Genomic DNA, 22,942 nt, shown 5'->3' on the forward strand with positions numbered 1-22,942 from the left:
CGTATAGTGGGGCATCAACCGCGTACACTGAGTTAGGACCTGTTCAAAAGTAAAATAAAGTTCATTTTTGGCCCAACCATTTCATCAATTTGACCCTGAACATTTGTTTACACTTTTATGTTTCCAAAAGTTAAGTTTAACAATAAAAATAAGCAGAAAAGCCAACTGAAAAATGTCTGTGCTTTGTTTTTGCTGACAGTCTTTACCTTCTGAAATTATAATTGCTTGATAGCCTTGTTGAAGCAGAATGACAGCTGGGGTTTTGAGGGTTAGAATATCAGATTCCACGCATTGTTCCCTGACTCTGCAAACAATAACCTAAAATATAAATTTTTGAATTAATACATTTTGTGTATCATCAATCACCCATGGCTTTGTGGATGGGTGTCTGCCTGGGAAGCTAAAGATTGTGGAATAAATCTCCACTTGTAAAAACAATTGATCTTAAGTAATAGGTCATGTGTTGTTTCATTTTACTAATTTACCATTTGTTCTACAAAACTTGCAATGAGAAATAAATGTATCATCTTCCAACATTATAGGTGTTTCCTGCTAATTTAAGAATACCAAAAATGTCACTTTATTAACATGATTATAGATTTGTCAAATACCTTAAACTTCTTTTTACAATCTTTCCAATGACACTTAGTTGGCATCCAGACATCCTATGATCTTTGTTCCAAGAAGTAGGAAAATATTTCCGATACAAGAGTCTTCTAAAGGAAGTCTACAGCTACAAATTTCCTTAAGACAAGAGTCTTTTAATACTGTGTAGTCCTATGTTCAATAACAGTTAAGCTGATATAAAATTTGCAGAATGATTTGCATGTGAAAACAAAATATAAACCAAAATTACTGTTGATAGGTCATTTCAAGATTGCTTACATGAAGCTGGCATTGTACAGATCAGCACGTTGAGCAGATTTTTCTCACTGTCTATTTTTGCACACTGTAGGGCTGCGGATAGGAACTGCACCTAAAGATAGAAAAACATTGTCTGACAGCAAATAAAAACTGAAAAAAATAACATGCAAATATACTGTAGTGTTCCATTCAAATGATGTCTAGTAAAATTCAACCTTCAAACAATTGTGTGTCGTGAAAAATAGTGTCCCTCAGGTTAGTAAGCCAAAAAAGGCAAATTTCAGTGCATTAACGAGGAGCAAAAAGAATGATTAAAACCGAACGCAGTGAACATTTATTAGCTACCCGCTTAATGATTTTTCGATAATTCTACTGTCACAAGTTCGTCTGCTTGTCACGATGAAATCGATTAAAAAATTTAGATCAATAGAAACTTTAATTTCTTCTTCAATCGCTAGATGGGGTTTGCTGATCCCCCTCTTGCTTCTGGGGTGCTGGAAATAGTAGTGGTAAATAAAGAAGTACACGGCCATCGGTTAATAGAATCCATAGTAACGCCATCTAGCGATAAACATTTACAAAGAGTCAACAAATTTGAATTTGAATCCAGGCTTGATAGGCCCTATTCAGAAAACCAACAGGGTTAAAAAGATGATGCTGCATTTTATCGTTAGTTCAGTTAAACGAAAAAAAATCTGTTGAGGCACAGCAACCATCAAAATGACAAAACGTACCAAAAAAAAAATTTATCCCAAAATCCCCAGAAATCAGTCCCCATGGCACGAGCTCGTATCTTTGCGCTCGTGATAAGTCATGTAGACTGAATCCCTATCTCGAAATTAAGAGAGTACAAACGCGAACGATTTATTGGCAAAAAATTAAGTAAGAACCCCTATGACGTTTCATCTTTCAGTGTAGGCAGCAACATCATTTAACCAATCTGTTATCACGAACGAGGTTGAAAATAAAGGTCCGTATCTCCATCGGTTGGAGCTCGACGTCAGGGAATTTCGTTAGTCGTTTACTGTTGTTATGCTGTCTGTCGGTAGAGTTCCATATCAGACGTTGAGAATCTTTTCTAAATTGATTCCCTCCTAATATGGTTTCTTCAGCCGACATGATGACAAAACCAGGAAACAGATTCTGTGAAATATGAACATAATTGCAAATAAGCTGTTCACTTTTCAGTTTTAAATAGGAATTACATGAAGCGAAACGGTAACTGGAGCTGAGAGGACTTTATCTTCTTCAACATCGTAGATATGCTCCAATCTAATGAGGTAAAGGCCGTCTGGTCTCTTCTCCAATGTCAGTAGGTTCACATTTTCGGGCAATGCTCTGCTGATTAGTTGTTGCTTGTGATAAAAAAAAGAATAATAATAAAATAAAACAATAATTCCTTTGCATTCTGGAAGGCCATCGAAACACTAAGTAATCAATGCATACCTGAGTCCTATAGAGACTTTTCCACTCAGCAAAGTGCAACGCTGTAGGGACAAAAGAAAGGTGCGGTTGTTTGTAGAGTTGCTGCGCCAAAGGTCGATACCTCCTAGCTGAACTGGGTCCGTCACTGAGGATCAGATAGTGTGAACCACGGACGACTAGCCCGCGCTGAAAGGCTGTCTCGTCGAGTGGCTCTTCCACGCCAAACGAATCGTCGTGGAGTAGCCGCCTGTGAACCATCAATTCGATCAATCCGCCAACCAGGCTAGACCCTCCTTGTGACCGGTCGACCAGAATGGTTGCCTGCTGCTCTCCCAGTGGGTCTCGGATATAAAGGTGAGAATTGATGGGGTAGTAATTGCCCGAGACAGGCTCTGTTGGCGTATAGGTGTAAGACTCTCTATCGTCGAGTTCGCGTCTCAATGTCTGTCGGCCATTCGAATCGGTGTAGAAAGTCCCGTCGCTTTGTAAAATCGTTGTCGTCACGCGACTTATGACTTCCTTTCCAATTTTGTCGCTTTTTTCCCCCCACGAAGAAGAGCATTATTATTATTTAAAATCAAGCCTAGTTCCTAGGAAAATGTGGGCCGTCCTTTAATTAGTACTCACCTTACCGGAATGGGCCCAATTACCCAGTCGAGTTCCACATGTTCCTGGCCCCGGTAGATGCGAATGACTTGAGTCACCCAGGAATCGTAAAATTGGTGGATTTCCTGAACCAGCGGCCCTGTTTGATTGGCCGCCATAAATATTGATTTTTCTTGATGCTTGTTGTTTTTTTTAATCCTTAAAATGCCACTCACCGGTGTATACTGCGGTGATAATAGCAGCGGCCATTGTATGCCTCATGGGAAACGCGTCTGTTCCATTCGGTCGGAAGATGTAGGCACCCGATGATCTCCTATCAGCTGACTCGTTATCGCCATTATATCCTGGATACCAAAGGAATTCTTGCTGGACGAAGAACTCCTCTCCGTTAACGGTTACCGAACTGAGTAGCCCCGTCGTACCGTCAACTCTAACTTTCATTTTCTGTGTGATGTAAAAAGGAGATCAATACAATTCTTTGATGACAATTGTCTTATGTAATCATCACGTCAGTGGAGATAATGTGATCTTGTCCAGGAATCGAACGCTGTAGTTTAGATTTGAACGAAACGCGACGGCGATTTTTGGCTATCTTTTCGACGTAATAAGATTTCGAACCAATAGGTGGCAGCTTGGATGCCAAAAATACCTTTTGCAGGTGAGAAAATAAAATTAGTTGTTGTCACAAAAAAGAAAACTGTTTTGACCACGTTCTCATAGGATTCTTTTTTAAATTACGAGTTCGTCTGTCGCTTCGCTTATCCGGCCCGGAATAGCGTGAACTCCGGCTGCAATGGGGATCACTTGTGAATCCACCGCATTACCTTAATTAGAAGAAGATATGATACCCAAAATAGATTGCATCACCAAACATCCTGTTTAACTTTTAAGAATCATTTGATACCGTCAGGGTCAAGGACTTGGTAAGACGCTCCGTTAGCTACTGGAATACGAACGTATTTATCGACGTTGCTAGCCAGCGAATTGTAAATGTTGACTATAAATCTATTGCTGTTCTCCGATACGTCACACTGACTGACATTGAGCTGGCAGTATTTGACGTCGGGTAATGCTTGGCCACGGAAGGGCAGTTGACTCCTAGACTCCGTCGAAACATCGAACCGTTAAACATTTTCATTGTTAAAGTTTTTTTGAGATCTTACTGATAGAAAGAGGTCTGCGTTTTCTGACATTCGACCACGCCCTCGTGCAGTCGGCTCTGATAATCTTGAACAACGGCTTGCTTTTCAGTTCCGCTGACAGCGTCGTGATGCTGCGCGATTCCCATCGCCCGTTTCATGACATTGACGTCGCCTTTATTGGTAGCCTTGTTCCAGGACAAAGCCGAGTCCATTTGTTTGCAGGCCTTGAAAAAATAATGAAATTTAGACCGTACATATATACAGAAGAAAGTACAAAACGATTCATCTTCTGTTTAGTTAACGATATGTACCTGGAGGAGGTTGCTACCCTGACGGACCATGTATTTAAAAGCTGGGCGTGAAGTGAAGTAGCCCGTCCAGTAAGAATGGGCGTCACTGCCGTAGGGAAAGAAATCGTCAGTTTTCAACGGCCATGATTTCTTTACGCCGTTTAAAGATTTGACGTAACAGCTCGGTGTAGAATATAGCAAGTTAAATTGACTGCCGTTACTTTGACGTTCGTTAGCATATCTGTAATTTCGAGCAGCAATTTAAACACATCAGTAGAGGGCGAGTGTTTTCAGCTGATCACTTTACGTTACTTGATGAGCTTGTCCATGTTTTTGTACCAAACGTTGGCATCCTGGTACGTGAAATCGCCTCCCATTGTCAACAAAATATGATCAGTTGCATAGGCCTCTGATTGTTGTTGACAATATTTTAGAAAATCTGTTACCTGAATCGGATAATTATGAAATGAAAGTAGTGGTCAGTTACGGACAAGAAGATAAGGATTTAAAAAAAAATAAATACCCGCTGATCGATGTTGTACTCCTTGGATTTTTTATTGTCAATAAGAGGTAAATCGCTGCATAATATGTCGAAACAGAAGCCAGGTGGAGGCTGATACAAATTGTAATTGACTCCTGTAAAGAGCCATCCAGTTTTACCTGTAATTACATTACAGAATTTGTGTTTAGCTCTATATCCAATTTGATTTTGAAGACATTAAAACCAAAAACGATTGAATCGTAAAACTCTTTTTACCCAAACTGCTGCTTGACCATACCATCTCCATAGTTTTGGAGGCCATACGTTGCTTCTTATCTTCGTGATCCAAGCGACCGAAGAAGAGGCCATCGTAACCCTGGAAACCGGGATAGACAATTTTTTATAACACCTCAGAACGTTTCACTATAAATGCAGCTCCTTTGTATGGTGGTACCATTTGCGAGAATATAAAAGCCTGCTCTTTCGAATGACCAAAAGGATCGATTTGCCACGCGATGCGAGGCCGCCCACACTCGCCGAACGTGTCGTTCAAAAGGCTATAAATTGTAGAGAAAAGTCGTTAAAAAAAGGGGGAAATTAAACGTTTAGAAAACTATTTGAATGAAATTAGCCATTAATACGAATGCAAGAAGGTTTAATGTGACGGTTACTTTAACCCTAAAGACATTTGATCGACAATGTCGGCATAATGCGTTGTGGCTTCGTCGTTCATGCACCAGCCGCCGTTGATGAACTCCAGACGGCCTTGATTCACCAAATCACGCACGATATCCCGTGTCGAGTCGTTTTGCTCCTCCCACCATTGCCAGAAGAAAGCCATTTCAACGTAGATGAATCTAAAAATGAAACACGAATTAAAAATAAAAGAATTCTGACCTCTTTCTCTTCTGGATTGCTTTTTTTTTTTAAACACATGGTGGGGAGTGGCCAGAAGGTTATCGTACCTGCGCTCTCGATTAGCCTGCAATTCTTCTATGACACTGTCCAGGATGTACTGGACGCCAGCTTTTTGAATACCGGTACGGGCTTAGGGGAAGAAAAAAAAAAAGCATTTTTAAGTTTCCGTGTTGTGGTTATTTATGGTTGATTGGCTTTTTAAAAAATTTCATCCTACATCCATAGTAATATTGGTCGACAGTCTTGAGCCAGCCGACATCATCGTGAGTGTCTACGAAAAGAAAAAGAAAACGAATAAAGAAGGAGGGAAAAGAAAAATGTGCATAATGGTTCACGTCTTGGATATAATTGTTAATTGTAATTTACGGGGAACCAGGTGGACGTTGATGAAGCCCGGTTTCGTTGCGTGGCAGCTCTATGTGGATAATTTTCACGTTCATAGAACAAAACAAAGAAAAAAAAGTTCAATATTTATTCATGTTAAGAAGAAACATGTGAGCTGTTTTCTAAATGAGCTGGCATTCATTGAAGATGCGTGAATAATCGTTAATAAAGCAACATTTTTTTTCCTATTCTTCCGACCATTATATCTGTACACAAGTCGTCGGCAACAAGAGGGTTAACTCTTTTGTAATGTATCCATGTACTTAGAGATAGAAACTTTCAGGACAGTGCTCGACCCGCGCCCTTCTAAATGATGGTTATCTTTACAAAACGTGAATTATCCATTTTTTCAAAAGCTGTTGTTGCTGTTAGCTTTTGTTTGGTCAAAGAGAAAGTCTATCGTTAATTTAACTAGAAATTTACTGTTGGTCCCAACGAGAAAGGCCCATAAACAATGCACGTTGATTGAAATAAGGCGAGGGTGAGTGGGTGTTGTTGGGTAAACATTGACGTCACTTGTTACCCGTCTATAGCATAACTCTCACTATGTTTCTAACAGTAAAATTCTATACCTGGTAACCACACGATGACTTGACTGACGGCTTCGACGACCTACCCGATGACGGATGAATGATTCCAGCTAGTAGAATGATGCATGCCAGCATGACGATTCGATCCATCTTTCTTCGTGTTGCCGCCATCTCGTTTCGCCTTCGTTACAAAAATGGCACTGACCACCACGATGCGAGGTTGCCAATACGCTGACAAGTTCACCATCAAAATATTGACATGCATTTATTTCGTTCTTGTAATCTTATCGTTCAAACACATCCTCGCTGCAGGCACATTTGAAAAATAGAACGGAGAAGAAGAAGAAGAAGAAAGAACTTTGGTCGAAAAAGTCATTGGACTTTGATCGAGTGCGTTGCTTATTAGCTATGTGTGTAGAAATGGCCGTTTGTGTATGTATATACGTACACTGACATGTTGGTCGAATCATTTTCTCTCTTCAATAGTCGAATGAGAAAACGAACGAGAAAAAAAAAATCGTTTAACGAAGCGGATTGTTGGGCCAGCTGATTATCCGACACGGAAGTGGTGCCGCCGCCTTGTGCAACAGTTTTCCCGAGGCTATGCAAATACATTCAAGTCAAAGTTGATTACTTCTTTTCCGAAAAGCAATCCTCCATCGCCATTGTTTTGTCTCAGAGTTCATCTTTCATTTTCTTCTAGAATTCTTTGTGTTTTTTTCCCTTCTTGTTTTGATCAGACATGAAAACAAGAATTAAAGTCTACGTACTCTTCGACCTTCCACCGGATGGTCATCCGGGGCTCGTTAACTCTCCCTGAAATTAAAAGTCCCAAACAAATCGGCAAGTTGCAACTAACTGGGTAAAAGCGTATTAGCAGTCCAATTAAATAAGAATCTCGTCTTTGTTGTTTGGTTTGTTTGAAAGTCGTAGCCTATAGACTTTTCTCGTTTAAAGGAAAAGTCTTCAATCAGACAGTCGTCGCGCATTTCGAACGCTGCTGTTAAAAATTGTATGAGAAGGGGCATCCGCACTCGATGTTAATTGCTTGGAAATAGGAAAAAAAAAAGGGAGACCGGCTTGTCATTTTCTTAAAGCAAATCATTCGAACACAAAAGTGTAGTGGAGGTGATGCTGATGACTTTTTACTTCTTCTCTTGAAGCGGACCTTCAAAAAAATCGGGGGGGCTTTGAGGGTGCTGGGGGTCAAAAGTACATCTCTATAAAAAAAAAAAAACGTGTTTGTATCTACCAAAGAGATGGTGGTGGCGGTAAAAGAAGAAAAAAAAAACCGAGTTGGGAAGGGCCGTGATGAAGATCAAAGAGAGCCGCTATTGAAACACACCGTCTTTTTTTGTGTTCCCCTCTCTCATCAAAAGAAGAGTGAATAAGTTGGACTAGAGAAACGTTAAAGAAAAAAAAATGCATCGGTCGGGAAGAAAGAAAAAAAAAAAGACAAACCCGCCCTGTTTGACGAGCCCGCGCCACATCTGTTGACCTGGTAATAGGGCGCCAAAAAGAAAAGCTTTTTTCTTCCAATCAACCTGTCAATCCAGAAGCACTTCTTTCCCCCTACATTTCACTAGTATTTTGCTAAAAAAACACATTTTTTTTTTTCAATCATTTCGGCCATCACGATTTATTTACACACGCGTTATAGAAAAAGGGAAAAAATCAAAACGTTCAAAATGGCTGAAGAAACAGAAACTTCCCTTGTACTACGACGTGTTTGTTTTTGTTTTGTTAGGGGGGTTCTCTCGGCCTTGTTTTTCTCCAACCACTAATGGAAAAATACTTGCTGGGAGAGGGATATATCTAAAGAAACAACAGGGGGTTGAGCATTTTATTTTTCTCACATGTACGTACACACACACACTTTTTATTTATCCCGCGCCACTTGTAATGAGTTCTTCCTTTCTATTTAACCTCTCCCATTCAGGGTGTTTTCCCATCTTGTGTAAACACGGAAAACGCGCACAGTCGTCCTCTCTCTGTGTGTGTACAAACAAACCACCACCAACCACTCGAGGAAACCAGGCCTCCTACCACCCCATTCTTATATATATATATACCTATACCAACCCAAACACACATGTCACGCTGTTGTATTTGCCTCCGCGTCCCCCCCGTCCTTTTCCAGCGCTCCTCTGCCGATGATCTTTTTAATTTTTTTTTTGAAATTCAAATATTTGATTCACTGTCGACCAGGACTTTTCACATTTTTCTATTCATTATTAACAAATTCAAAATCGATTGATCACATCCCGCGAGTTCTTGTTTTTTCTCCCACACGTTTTGGACAAACCTTTTTGTGTGTGTGTGTGTGTGTGTGTAGTCCGCAGCACCTTTCTATTTTAGCCCTAGTTATTATAGTTGCACGGAAAGTGTATTACTTTTTTACTTTTGACCCCACTGACACAAGTGTGTGGCCCTTCACTTTAATTGTTTCCTGGAGCTTGCTCGCTGTATTTAAATGTTTCCGTCAAGACGCGCTATAGCGTTCCTTGGACTTCACCTTCTTTAAAAAAAAAAACTTTCCACAAGTGCACTCACCTGCAATTAGACGAACTAGCACCTCGTCGATCTTTATCTCTCGTCAAAAGAAAAGGGGGCCACTAGAAAAAATGGCGGAGTCCACAATGCGGGACGACACCTGCCATACGGAAGCCGAGGAGTGAAAGGCATAACTTGTTGTCTTCATTTGTGAATCATTTGCTGTTTGAGGCAATGCCAATTAAAAATTCACAAGAGGCCAGGTATGTAAAGCAACAGTTGGTAAACACACAGATGGCGATTTCTCGGAACGACACACAGGTGCGTGCACATATGTTTTCCATGCCAAAAATGAAATCGAAAGAAACGAAAGCTATACATGCAGCACACAAGAATAGAGACGAATGGGTTCCGAGTATAACTATAACGTAACAAAGGTAGGAGGGAAGAATTTAAAAAAAAAACGGCGGAAAGAGGACAAACCAAGGACGACGAGCCCAAAGGTTGCGCGGCAGATGGTGATTACCTGTAATGAAAGAGCACACTCCTTTTTGCTCATCCGTCGACAACCTTTACAACAACAAAAAACGAAGAGAGAGAAGAAGGAAAATGAAAAAGAAACGATGGGAAATTGAAATGTGGGACGGTATGTAGTACTTTTCGTCTCTTTGTGAAGGAGAGGTTGACCTATCACCTTTGTGTCTTCAGTGAGGGGCTATATTACGCGGGTCATCCTCTGAAATGTCAATGTTGATAAGACAGTGGCGCCTATACGTGCGCAGCAGAATCTTGTCCGTACGCATCACTCTATACAAATGTGAAACAGATAGAAATACAAAACACTGGTAGGCTATATATAGAAAAGCGACGAATATATAGAGGCAAAGATGGCACCAACATGACTCGCCGTCCCCAATCTCTTTGTGTTTCTCTTTTGCCCCTTTCATTTGATGTATTTCCCAGTTTTACAGCCAATAACGAACTGGACAATATTGAAAGTACCCTGTGAACTGGCCCTTATAAACCTATATATATGGCTCTGCTGTATGTAGGTCTATACTCAGAATGAGATCAAAGATCTGAACTGCGTTACACTGATCTTCTTTTAATTTATCAAATTCCTGGCTATTAGGGGAGGTTTGTGTATATACATATACGTTGAATGAAATAATTGTTTCAGGAAGGGCTCATTTTGATGAAGACCCTGAAGGTATGAAAAATGTATACATATACACAGAGGGAGAGCACAACAACTTATAGAAAGGCTAATGATAGCGGATTATGACCGTTTCCGGTGGATGGAAGAAAACAAAACAAAATGGATAGCGTATACGTATATATAGGTGTGCATTATAAGAAACACATAGCCGCTTATAAATAATCTCTCCCCTGGACTTATTTCAATGGGGGCTTGAATGGTGCTCGTTTCGCGTTGCCACCTGGCTCCCCTGCTGACCCATCAGCTTTAATTATGATCCAATCAGATTAAAGCATTCAAGTTCGAAAATAGCCAGGCCAGAGAGTCACACAATCTTCTATTTCAATGTGATTGCTTTTGTATATTATTCTTTATCCCTTTGGAACACACACACACACACACACACAAAAAACAGCTGGCCAAGACATGTCGATTTGTGTGTGGCCAGCCCCGTGGAGATGCAGAAAAAACTTTTGGATAACGAGTTTCTATTTCCCGAACGTGTCACGCGCAGCGGAAATAACATGGAAAGCAAAAGCGTCTGGTGCATTCCAATGGCCATCAAATACAGTTGCCAATGTCATGTTGACACACGGTCTGACTGACCCTCCCCCCTTTTCTCCACATCAAATAGATATGAAGGTCCTTCTTTTCGCTTTGTTATCAATTCAATAACCTTTTGATCCTGATCGATATTACGCAGACGGCCCATCCCATCCGCCATATCTGGACTGAATAGGGCGTCTATAAACATTTGTGTGTGTGTGTGCAGAAATGTCATTCTCGAATGGTGCCCGCTTTTCATATGATAGTTTCGTACTATCAATTGCTCAATCGATTTTTCAAAGACGTTTGGCTTCTTTTTTCCCCGCTAATTTACATTGATCCTCGTGTTTCCTTCCCCCCCCCCCTTGTTTGTTGGTTATATTTTACGATATCATAATGTTCTTTTTATTTTTGAGTTAGAAAAATAAGAGTCCCGTGTTTATGTACACGTAGACGTGCGCCCCCGTTCCCGTCGAGTGAACAAGAAAAGAGACGGACGCCTTGCCTTTTTTTTTCCCCCGATGGCGCCGGACTTGATGGATCCCTCGAGAAGAGACGACAGTCTCGAGCACAAAAAGTGTCTCGTCAAAGGGACACCAACAATCTGAAGGCTGAAAAACCTACCAAAAAAAAAAAAGAGCAGACGAAATCTAAAGATGATGGACCGACTTTGTTGAAAAGAAAACCAACTCATACTTACACACGAGTTAGATGCATCGTCAATCAAATGACGACTCACCTGCTCTTGTGCCAGTTGAAAATATAAAAAAAAAAAAGCGTCCCAGAGGCTCCAACATGATATTCCAGCGGATGTTATGTATATAGACCTATCTCAATTCTACGTGTGTGTTTTGTTTTCTCTTCTCTTGTTAGGATAATAGGGACGCGCTGGATTGGTGAGAGTGCCGTGGCGGCCAGTTGTTGCTCTCTCCTACCTGATTGCTCTTGTCGGTCGCCGTCTGCGCCCGTCTCTCTTTTTTTGTGCCTCCCCCCGACTGGCGCCGCGTCCGCCTTGGCGACATCCGAACACAGAAAAACGCCATAGCCGCGCCTCTGTCCCCCCCCCCTCTCTCTCTCTGCTACCTTGACTCGGTGGCTCTCTATGTGCACACGTAGTAATACACATCTAGACATAACGTAATAGAGGCCTGGAATAAAATATAGAACAACAATTAAAATAATAGACACTAAATGTATACGTAGACGTACAGCAAATGTATGGCAAATTTCTTGTGTTTAAGGGATGAGTTGACTTTAAGTCGACATGAATAAACGCTAGATGTATAAATGTGCGTACATGGAGCACAGTGTACGACACAAACGTTGTGTCCCCTGCTGATGAAATAAGTCATCAATCAATAGGGGCTGTACTGTCGTTTCAATCAGGATCAAGAGGTTAAGTTGGCCCTTTGTGATGTACAGTAGATACATATACTGTAGAGTTTGAAGTTTTGCTGATCTATACACCTACACTGCTAGAATAAAAGTTGAACTCTTTCGTTGGTGATCGTATATAGTTAGAGAGACACGCGCTCGACAGGGGGGCCTAGTTCTACCATCTCATTTTACTTTGTTTCTTTCTTATCCTGGAAAGAGGATTTAGTGGACGCGCCCCTCCCTTGCCACGAGTCTTCAAGATAAAAGAAAAGCTACACACAAGATCAATTGTATATACAGCAGCACTTGAGGATTTGATGATGGAAAAAGAAAAAGTCGGGGGGAGGGGGACCCCCCTCCTAAGAAAAACTGGACCCAGTGGGTCCACACAAACCTGCGGGATCAAAACTCTTGGAAAATAGGCAAATTTTTTCCTTGTTTAAACTTCAATGTCAATCATTTATTGAAATCTAATCAGAGAGAAGACGTCGACGCTGGAACAGCTACTGGAACACATTTTGTTGTTGTTATTGTATATACGTGTCGTGTGTCTCTTGTTTTTCTTTTTGCAGATATACAGTATATACAGTCCCTCAAACACACACACACACACACACACCAGGTCCGAGCCTCTTTTGGGTCCTCCTCCTTTCGTGCTTCACCCTATCACCTCCTCCTACCCCGTGGTAAGCGAAAAGGAGGGGGATGTGTAGGAAGAAGGGACGAAAGACAGAAGTGAAAAAAAGAAAGAAGAAGAAAAAGAAGAAGAAGAAGGAACACAAAATAAAGGTTAGGTACAGGAAGGTGTAGGTTAAAGCCTTTCTCACTGGACTGGCCACTGTCAGTTGCACACAAGTCGACAAGTAGTGCGCGCGTCTCACACATCGCAACCGAACTCACCATCATCCCCGAATTCGTTTTGAGATTGAAATCGACACGACACGACCCGTTTGAAATTCAAAAAGTGTTCACGTTGACTGCCGTTTAGCGATTGAGTTTCAGTTTGTTGCCAATATTTGAAAATTCGTCCTTCCCGCCCGGAAGGGAAATCGAATTTTTCGGCAAGATAGAAAAATTGGCGTTTGAGCAGGGGAAAATGGCAATGTGGATTAAAGTGATTTTAATCGCCGTCCTGGCGATTGCTGGTCTCTGTGCTGACGGAGCCGATCGTGAAATGATGCGCAACGCTATGGAACATTTGCTTCAAATCAGACCGCCCGCTTCCGTCCCGTCCGGACGTAGCAAACGGCAAGACTACGGCGATTCCGAATCGTCCACCTCTTCACCTCACCTTTACATGATGGAACTCTACAAGAAATATTTAACATCCGATTCGATGAAGACCAGGAGTAACACCATCCGGAGTATCATCCCTTCCAGAGGTAAAATTCAAAACATTTGAAACTCCAGCCCCCCCTACCCCCATTAAAAAACAAAACTGAAAGTAATAGTTAACGATTGTTAATCGTTCTTCTTCCTCGGTTGCTGTTTCCTTTCATTTGACCGCCATAAAACAAAAAGCGGAAAATTGCCATTAAAATTTAAAAAAAAAAAAATGTTTTTGTTTGACTTTAAAAAAAAAAATAAATGGTTCGGTGTAGAAGGCTATACAACCACATCTGGCCCCGCATGTTGTGTCAAGTTGTGCTGTTGGGCTCTCTCGTATGCACATAACATAAGCTTAACAAGAGAAGAGAGAGATAGTGGCCTCTGTACGCAGCTCGTTATCGGGGCGCCCAGACACCCCCCCCTTTTTTTCTCTCTCTATAATAATAAAAAAATGGTTGAAACCATAGACACAGAGGGCCATCTTTCCGTGTATATAAAACCCCTCTAGAAAAAGAGGGAAAAGAAAAACGCTGGAAAATGTAGAAATTCTGCCATTGGAGCTGTTATACACAAACTTGTGTAAATAGTGCAATTCATCTTATCCCACATGGCTGCCCCTTCTTTTATACATATAAATAATAAATACTAAAAATGCTATTACCTTTCAAAGAGAAAACCCCCGTCTACCATCGCAACCTGTTTATTATAATTTTTCATTATTTTTTTCCAAAAAGTGGAGACGGGTTCGCGCAGATGCTGTGTGTCTGGCTAACACAGAAGAATAAAAAAAATTGTTTTTAAGGGGGGGGGAGAGAAAACAAATTACGAAACGATCACTGGCGTGTGTCTATATAGGCACGAGACGATGATTAGTGTGTTTTGCCTTCTTGTGGTTGGGTTGTGTTGGCCTTGTTGATTTCTTTTGACCGCCGTTTTCTTTAACGCATACATGTACATAGCTGAAGAGCTCCGTTGTTTTGCCTTTTTACAAATAACTGACAAGTCCAGCGATGACTGGACGGAATTGCATTCACATTTTTTTCTACACAATCATCTTGTTTGTCTATATACCTTCCCTTCGTAAATCGATTTTCATTTCGGGGGTTGGTCTGCATGTGCAACAGCCCAACTTTGTTTCTTTGATAGCCACAAGGGCGTGGCTCTCTCTCTTGATTCATTCAAAATTGGGGAGATGTCAAGAAGAAAAAACAAAACAAAAGATGAACAACGGAGTTAAATACAGGGGGGAAACTTTCAAAAGAAAAAAAAAGGTAATCTCTTTTTTTTTTTACCCCCTAATTTCTGAAGAGGATCTCCTCCTATTTTGACTTGCATTCGTTTTTTCTTCTTTTCTTCGTACAATCATCGCGTCTATCATTAGCCAAAACCAAGTTTAGAAATATTGAAGCTCGTTAGGTATAAAACTTGCCCTTCACTTGCGTAACTCCCGCGCTTTCTATATCCAAACGTCGTGATAATATCGAATTGCATCGCAATTTGAAAGCTTTTCAGTGGATTGCAATCGATTGAAAACCAGAAAAAAAAGGGATAAAAAAAAAAAAAATTCAATTAAAAATAAAACAACAACAAAATACGGAGAAAGAAGAAGAGATAGGACATTTTGAAAATGCCTGGAAGAAGAAGAGCTCACAAGATATGCAAACACTCTTTCGACTGTATCTTTATGACAGAAAGCCATTAGGAGAGAGGGTGCTTGTAAAGAGCTTTCAACCTTTTCTACGTTCTTCCTCTTTTGAAAGAGCAAAAGGCGAACAACACACAAAAATCGTGTCCATTATATGAGACTCGGTCACGAAAAAGAACTCGGCGAACGAAAAGGTCCAGCTGGGCCGCACCCCGCAGCCATCGTTTCTCTTTTCTTCACATTTTTAGTTCTGAGATTCCCATATTTTCAAAAGAAAGAAAAAAAATAAATTCTAAACTTTTACGCAGACACACAACTTTGTTGTCAAAGAAAAAAAAAAGGATTTCATAGAGAAGAAAATAAAATTTTGATTCGTATATTGCGACGGGCACGGAATGATGACTCGGTAATCATCGCCTATTCACAAGCGTTCCCATTTCTCTCCCCCCCTACACTATACATGGCTGTGCGTGCCGATCAGTCCCGCGATCTACACCGTCCGCAACCAATGTAATTGATTACCCTCCCCCCCCCCCGAAAAAATAAAAATAAAATTCGATTTGGTCGTTTCATCCATCGTTGAGACGTACCTCGTTCTTTGATTGTGCGGATCATAAACATTTGAATCGATGAAATAGTACGACACGTAGGAAAAATTGCCCGTTTACTATTTATTCAATTTGTCTCTGTCGTTAAGTGAATTTAAATGCTAATGCACTCTCCCTCATTCGGAATGTACATCTAAGGGTTTTTTTTTTTCTTTCTTTCTTTCTTTTATTCAAGAAGCCTCTCGAAAAAAAAAAAAAAAAAAAGCCCCCAACTGGCACACATATCCTTATGTAAACTATGGAAATATTCTAAAGGAAAGACAGTTGGACGGGGGGGGGGGAGTATAGTAAATACACGGTTACATCCAGGTAAATCCTGCATGATGATCAGTTTGAGCGCAACACAGGAATGAAGCCTTGCATATGTATCAATAGTCAAATGGATTTGTGAATATATGGTTAATAACACACCAGTGCCTCTAACCTAACCCTCTAAAGAAGGGGGGGGCTCTCTCTTTAGTACACACCTGAAACGTTGAAAGAGAATTTCAGTTATTGATTAAAAATGTCAACGTTTGAAACAGGTCAAGTTGGAGGCGAAGAAATGCTGCTGTTTAATCTGAACGGATTGACCCGCAGCGAAGAGATCGGCTCGGTCGAGTTGCATTTCTACAAGCGACGAGCTGTCGGCCGGAAGAAGATGAACAGTAAAGCGCATCACCATCATCACTTACAGGGTTTCTCCCTGGATCCATCGGTCGTCGGATCGCCAGTCCGCCAAATAGGCAAATGGCAAGTGGCTCTGGATAAACGCGGATGGCAAGTCTACGACGTCAGCGAGGCCGTCCATTCAGTTTCTCGTCAACAGTCTGCCAGCTGCCGCCAACAACTCGCCTTCACCTTCCAGGGTGTCCAAACGCTCGTCTGGCCTCTACGAGAATCTATCGATCGACTCTGTTCTCCGAATGGATCCGTCGCCCTTCCTGGTGGTCTTCTCCAACGAGCGTTCCAACGCCACTCTAGAAGAAACGGGTCTGGTGTCTGAGCGCGATCTGAACGCTTTGCCTGACCAGGATGTCCAGCAGGCGACAACGTGGGACGCCAGTCAGGCTCGTCAGCGTCGCTCCATCGACGATAACGAACTGCCTGAAGCTGACCATTACCTGAACAGCAACGTCATCCCTCAAACGAGCCCGGGAATGTTGCAAGCTCGCTCATCATCGTCGCGTCAGACGGCCGGCGGGCCAGGTAGTCGCAAGATAAGTGGCGAGGCCGGCGGCAGTTCGAGTAGTAGCAGTAGTAGTAGTAGTAGTAGTAAGAGCACTCTACCTTATCCAAAGTCTCATTCATCGCGAGTGGCTGGTGCCACCTTGGCTTGGCCGGAAGATAAGAGGAAAAGGACGGCCGCTAGTTCCAGCAACAACCGCAAGGGAAAGCGACGTAACCGCAAGCTGCCAGAAACTTGGCATTACAATCAACAGGTATGTTTTATTTCTCCATCACCGTCATGCTTATATCTACGTATGTGTCTATTCTTTTATACGTATATACAAATCGTGTGAGTGCGTCGCTTTGCGATTGAAGCGCTCCAAAGAAATAGGCGGATTCATTCCATCGAGTATTTCTTCCAGTATTATCAGCCATCTTTTCTCCCCCCTTCACTGAATTTTCGAAAGCTTTTATCGGTCATCTTTGGTTTGAATATAAATATATATATATATTTTTATGTTTCGTCTGTCTTAAGAACGACGCTCACAATCCAAATGGATGAGCCAAAGAAGAGGATCCATCTGGAGGAGTGTTTATTTATTTCTGTGGTTTACAAGCCGCTTGACAATAACGCGTCAATCAGCGTAGACTTGTATCAATATATATACGTTTTAAGAACTTCGAGTCCTACATAGCGCTTAGAGAGAGTATAGCTTAAAATATTTATCTTTTTCCTCGATCCGGCTGCGTTCTTTTCGTGCGCTCCGACAAGCCGAACCAGTTGACATGGTCCGACATCAAAGAGCTTTCTGTCGAAAGCGCACCACCCGCATCATCACACATTTTTTTGGGGGTTTTATTTTTTTAAACAACATCTCGCACTCTATCTTCTCTGCCTTTAAGCCTTTCTCTTTTTCTTTTTAACGTCCATTTGACCATCTACGGCATAAAGAAGAAAGAGTCCCGTTGTGAAATCACAGATTGCGAGATCTTTTTTAAAGAAGATTTTTTGCGTTTGATTATTGAACGATTCCATTTCCTTTCTTTCTTCCGGTATATGTAGCAACACGTCAACGATGCCCGACTGGATGTGCCGGAAGATGCGGGCCGTTCGCTTTGCCAACGGAGGAAATTGACGGTGGACTTTAACGAAATCGGTTGGGGCGAATGGATCATTTCGCCAAAGACATTCGAGGCCCAGTACTGCGCCGGACGGTGTCCTTTCCCGCTGACTAAGGTAAACAAAAAAAAACATCTGAAGCGAACACAACTCGGAATCGGATGATGTGCAACTGTTTTGTTGTTCTTTGCCGGCCTAGCCCATTTCTCATTTGAAACGCTAATGACTTTGATTTTCTGAAAACAATTTGATGTGCGTATTGCAGGAGTTGAATCCAACGAATCACGCTACGATTCAGAGTATCGTGCACGCCATCGGCGGCCATCCGGAAGTACCTGCTCCGTGTTGTGTGCCGGACGTTCTCTCGTCGCTGACGCTGCTCTATTTCGACGACAATCGCAACGTCGTTCTTCAAAAACTATCCCAGCATGACGGCCGAAAGCTGCGCATGTCGGTGAATTTGGAAAAGTCGGTTCTCCCGATTGTAGAGCGCACGAACCAGTAGACCATCATCTTAAAAATTAATAGCAAGCCCCACATTCCCCACTCCGTTCATCCTTCAAAAGCCGCCATCCAGCAGCCATTGTTGTACAGAGAGAGAGAGACAATCCAGTGAAAATCAATTCATCGTTTATTTCATCCGCATTGAAATTTGCTTGTATCGTTCGACGTGCTATATTAAGTTCTTTTTGCCCCGATTTTTTTGTTGCTGAAGTATAATAATTAATCGTAATTCATTAATAACAACCAATTAATAATAAACTACATTTTGGTCAAAATTAACAGATTGTAAAACTCGAGGGTATCAATTCCGTTACGGGTGTGGAATTACTAAATTCTTTGAATGCCAACTTGGCGTATCCGCTACATTTAGAACACAAATGTTTCGATTTTGATTAGAATTTATAAAAACTAAACTTAAAAAAGCAAAGAAGAACTGTCGTTTAATGAATGTCCTGTTTCAGACGCGACGACGTTATTATAATGCAAGGCGATCCGTATTGACCTTGTTATTCAAATACAGCAGTCCCGCTTGCACGTTTTCCCATTTCACGACATGCTGGAAATCGATTTGGTTTTGCACGAAATCCGTTTGCTGCTGAACGAATTTGAAAAAAACAAAAAATATTTTTATTGAACGGACTGATATAAAATGAACAAAAAAATAAAATAAAAGAAGAAAAGCTAAACTAATTCCATTTGTTGTTCGTGTGGTGTGTGTGTGTGTGTGTGTTGTTTGTTGTAATCACCGTTTTTCGTCTATGTGGCCAAACTGGTGCGCTCGAGGGATTTCTGTTTCCTTGTTGATTCATTTTCTTTTTTCTTTTCTCCCATCATATTATTATAGTATACCATCGCCATCTTCTCTATTATATACTCTATTCTATAATATAGCAACAATGTTATTGGACGTGTTCTTTTCTTTCCATCTTTCTTTTATTTTTCGCCTCTTCTTCTTGTTTATGTTTCTCGTAACGGGCTGTTCCATGATTGCAGTTGGCAGCCGTGTGCGATGGTATGTCCTAGTCATCATATTTCCTCGTGTTTTTCTTTTTTTTTTTTTTCCCATTTTGCCCTGATTTCATTCCTTCAATTTCTTCTGCCACGACCGTCTTTGACTCTCTTCTTTTTTTTCCCTCCAAGTTTATTATTATTATCTCTGTCTGCTGTCTCGTGTTTCTCTCTCCTTTTTCTTTTTCGCTTAGAATTCTCGACAACAACAAAAATATTAAGCCATGTTCTCCTCTTTTCGTTTTGAAAACAAAAATTCGAATTTTAATCATATGTTCTAACGATTTATTCACATCCGGCGTTTGTTTTTTTTCTCGTCTTTTAATATTTTTGTCTACCCATTTTTTTAAAAATTTTTTGTTCCATCGCCCCTTGCATCACTCACTGTATTACAATAAAAACTCTCACTCGTCCCTCACACACACACATATACGTTATTCCTTTAAAAAAAAAAAAACATTCTCTCTGGAACGTCTTAACGAACTCATTTTGTATACACGAAAAAAGAAAAAAATTATGTAGAAAAAGAAATGAATTGTTGTTGTTCAGCTCCCGAAGTTGTTGTTTGGTTTTTCTCTCTTCGTGTTTAATTGTCCTTGATATTATGCAGGCAGTTGAAAATAAGACGAACGTGTGTGTATCGTGGAAGCCGGAAAACAAAAGAAAAATTATCGTGAGAGCCGCTAGGGGGAATCGTATTACAACCGTTGACATTTGACCGGCCCAGCGTGACCCGAGAGTCGACGATAGAATGATTTACAAAAATCTTTGATTTCCTTTTATTTTTAAAATATACATAGAGAGATTCACGCTGCTGCGTGATGTGAGAATCCTTGAAAAAAAATAGAAAAGCCGTGAATATGATTAAAAGAAAATCGAAGAATTTGTCTAAATGGAATCGTATTAAACATCAAAAGGCGAGAGAAAGAAAAGTATAGGGGGAATCAAAAAAGAAAAGATGTGGAATGTGAAAGAAAAACAATGCGATGTAAATGTCGGGAGGAGGATCGGAGAAAAAGATCCATCAGTTTATTACATGCTCAAACTATTGTAATACATGTGTATACATACATATTACATTTTGTTATAAAAAAAACAAAACAAAAAACTAGTTAAAACGTCAACGGGCGTCATCATTCGTCAAACAAGTGAATTGTATTCTATACACACAAGACGAACAGGAAAAGCTGGCATTGTTGTGGAGAGGAGAAACGAGGGCCCTCCCACCAAGCCAGCATTTCAAACGCGAGTGTGAAATGAACGATGTGTGCTCCGTCAAACACAACCGATGCCAGTCTATATAACAACTGCAGTCCTTACGATTGTATGTAGGAACCTATAAGAATTCGAGAAGCCATCAGAACGGAGCGCGTAAAACTAGCCGATCAAATAGGAAAGTCTAAAAAAGAAGTCGACCTCCTCGTCCATCAAAAACAAAACAAAAGCCTCGTCGCTATATACAAGAACTTGCTTGCTGTATACGTATAGCGAGGAATTCAAACAGCAGCAACACAACAGCAGGAGCTAATTACAAAGGGAATGATGATCGATGACGGCAATTATGGAACCTTTCTAACACAACAACGGCCGTATCGTTTCGGTGGCTGACTGCTATTTTTTCGAATCAACCCGTAACAATAATATACGTCTATGTATATACTTAATATCTTTAAGAAAAAATAAAAGAATCGAGATGACGGGCGGGTGGGAAACGAAGAAGAAGCGCGTAATAATAAAGCCAACATCAAAAGCTAAAAGAAGAAGAAAAAAAGAGAGAAAACAAAAGAAGAAATGGCTGACCAGTCATCGAGTCGACACGTACAAGACCTCTCAGGCTAATCAGGTTACGCGCGGTTTCACCCGCGTCTCGACTGATCGCCAGCCGAGATATTACGAGTCGTCCAATTAGCTTGATGGCCACATCAACGAACCATCACGCACGTATGTTTCCATCGTTGTTCGTTTGTTTTTTTTCTCCTTTGTATTTCTTTAATTCTTCTCTCCATTTATGTTTTGTCTTCTTCGGTTCCCAAAGTAGGAACGAGTTAGCGTGAACCGGTCGTGCCCAGCAGCATCTGTTGAATGCGTTATTTCATCATTGCTGTTGTTTATTTTTGGTTTTGTTGCTCGTTTTTCTTTCTATTCCAACGTATTATTGTTATTTATCTTATACATCTGCGTACACAAATCTTCATCTATTGGGGGAGTTCATCATTGACTGGCCAGTAGTCCCTGCCATGAGCCAATAGATAGGGGTAGGGAAGCTAAATATTTAAGAGGAGAAGGCAAGATAATAAAATATATATATCGTATATATAATAAATTCACCGCGAAAATTCCTGTTTCTGTAAAGCCTATAGCCCGGCGTATGCGCATCCCCCGCCGCCTTTGGGAGAAAGCATACTGGGCGGACAGTTGTAACCTTCCCGATTTGATTTATTCATCCATTTTTTTTTTTTTTCTTTTTCTAAAAGGGATGGATGTGTCTACGTGCAGGCTTCAGAGAACCTTCACTGGGTAGAAATGTATACGGACAGTTTGAACGGAACAAACGTGGTGGAGATCGTAAAAGAAAAGGGCTCAGGTAACAAAGGATATGGGACGAGTTTCACCATCTAGCACGGACTGTAAATCAAACCAAATGTTCTACCTTTCTATACTTTGTTCCCATGAACACCGTCTATTCTTTTTTTTTTTTGCCCAAATAATTGCCAGGCTTTTGCAAACGGGTTTCCTAACGATCTTTTACCGGTCCCAACGGTGAAATAATAGCTCCAAGTGAAGTACTAATAGCCAGTCGGGAACGGGATATCAGTATCTCTGTGCACAGGGCTAATGATGGCTGTTGGCCTGCTGTCTTGCCTTCGAGATATTTGTTTTACATTGCGTTTATTATTTTTATTTTTAGCTACTGGTGTCTTCCGAGTCGAAAATCTATTTATGGCCGAATATTAAAGCCACACCTGTGGCTTCCAAGAAGAAGAAAAAGGGGGAAACAACAGTCCCCCGGATATCTGATCGGAATTTTAGATTTATGGACACGTTCAAGATGCCCAACTGTGCTGTTCTATGTCTTTAAATATATTTCCCTCTCTTTTCCAAAGGCGATATGGGGGCCAATGGATGCATGCAGTATTAATGAAGAGGCCTGCTGATCAAAATAGACTGTTATCGGCAGGGCTTAAGCGCTCGTCCGCCTTTAAATCCGCTTTGTTCGACACTAAATCCACCGGCTGTTAGTTTTACAGCTATCGTCTTCCACAAAAGGAAGCCCATGCAATTCACCTCTCCCACTGCATTCACGAGAAGGGTTTCACGGGTCAAT

At 41.0% G+C, this 22,942-nt stretch overlaps 2 protein-coding genes across 2 annotated transcripts; one reads left to right on the forward strand and one right to left on the reverse strand.

Annotated features, from left to right (window-relative positions):
* Positions 1 to 1,175: 1,175 nt before the first annotated feature.
* Positions 1,176 to 6,863, reverse strand: LOC116931183 (lysosomal alpha-mannosidase). Its single transcript, XM_032938701.2, has 19 exons — positions 6,683 to 6,863; positions 6,093 to 6,141; positions 5,944 to 5,997; positions 5,774 to 5,855; positions 5,480 to 5,665; positions 5,263 to 5,365; positions 5,085 to 5,184; positions 4,851 to 4,987; positions 4,640 to 4,773; positions 4,349 to 4,568; positions 4,059 to 4,261; positions 3,800 to 3,993; positions 3,634 to 3,719; positions 3,404 to 3,544; positions 3,111 to 3,339; positions 2,917 to 3,034; positions 2,311 to 2,824; positions 2,070 to 2,219; positions 1,176 to 2,007 (listed from the first exon to the last, which is right to left on the reverse strand). The coding sequence occupies exons 1-19, from the start codon at positions 6,809 to 6,811 to the stop codon at positions 1,792 to 1,794; spliced, it is 3,045 nt and encodes a 1,014-aa protein (XP_032794592.1). The 5' UTR covers positions 6,812 to 6,863; the 3' UTR covers positions 1,176 to 1,791.
* Positions 6,864 to 13,350: 6,487 nt separating this feature from the next.
* LOC116931185 (bone morphogenetic protein 3) lies at positions 13,351 to 20,174 on the forward strand. Its single transcript, XM_045179171.1, has 5 exons — positions 13,351 to 13,636; positions 16,361 to 16,548; positions 16,601 to 17,257; positions 18,049 to 18,222; positions 18,371 to 20,174. Exons 1-5 carry the CDS (start codon positions 13,351 to 13,353, stop codon positions 18,608 to 18,610), a joined length of 1,545 nt encoding a protein of 514 aa, XP_045035106.1. The 3' UTR covers positions 18,611 to 20,174.
* The last annotated feature ends 2,768 nt before the right edge of the window (positions 20,175 to 22,942 follow it).

Source organism: Daphnia magna, linkage group LG9, assembly GCF_020631705.1.
Source record: "Daphnia magna isolate NIES linkage group LG9, ASM2063170v1.1, whole genome shotgun sequence".
Taxonomy (NCBI): Eukaryota; Metazoa; Arthropoda; class Branchiopoda; order Diplostraca; family Daphniidae; genus Daphnia; species Daphnia magna.

Excerpts from the sequence above, each read along its gene's own strand:
- LOC116931183 (XM_032938701.2), bottom strand. The coding sequence starts at position 6,811 with ATGGCGGCAACACGAAGAAAGATGGATCGAATCGTCATGCTGGCATGC. Across the intron at positions 6,142-6,682 it reads AGTCATCGTGTGGTTACCAG|AGCTGCCACGCAACGAAACC; the intron begins GTATAGAATTTT and ends TTATCCACATAG. Across the intron at positions 2,825-2,916 it reads ATTGGGCCCATTCCGGTAAG|CGACAAAATTGGAAAGGAAG; the intron begins GTGAGTACTAAT and ends GGGGGAAAAAAG.
- LOC116931185 (XM_045179171.1), top strand. The coding sequence starts at position 13,351 with ATGGCAATGTGGATTAAAGTGATTTTAATCGCCGTCCTGGCGATTGCT. Across the intron at positions 16,549-16,600 it reads CATCGGTCGTCGGATCGCCA|TCTACGACGTCAGCGAGGCC; the intron begins GTCCGCCAAATA and ends GCGGATGGCAAG. Across the intron at positions 18,223-18,370 it reads GTCCTTTCCCGCTGACTAAG|GAGTTGAATCCAACGAATCA; the intron begins GTAAACAAAAAA and ends TGCGTATTGCAG.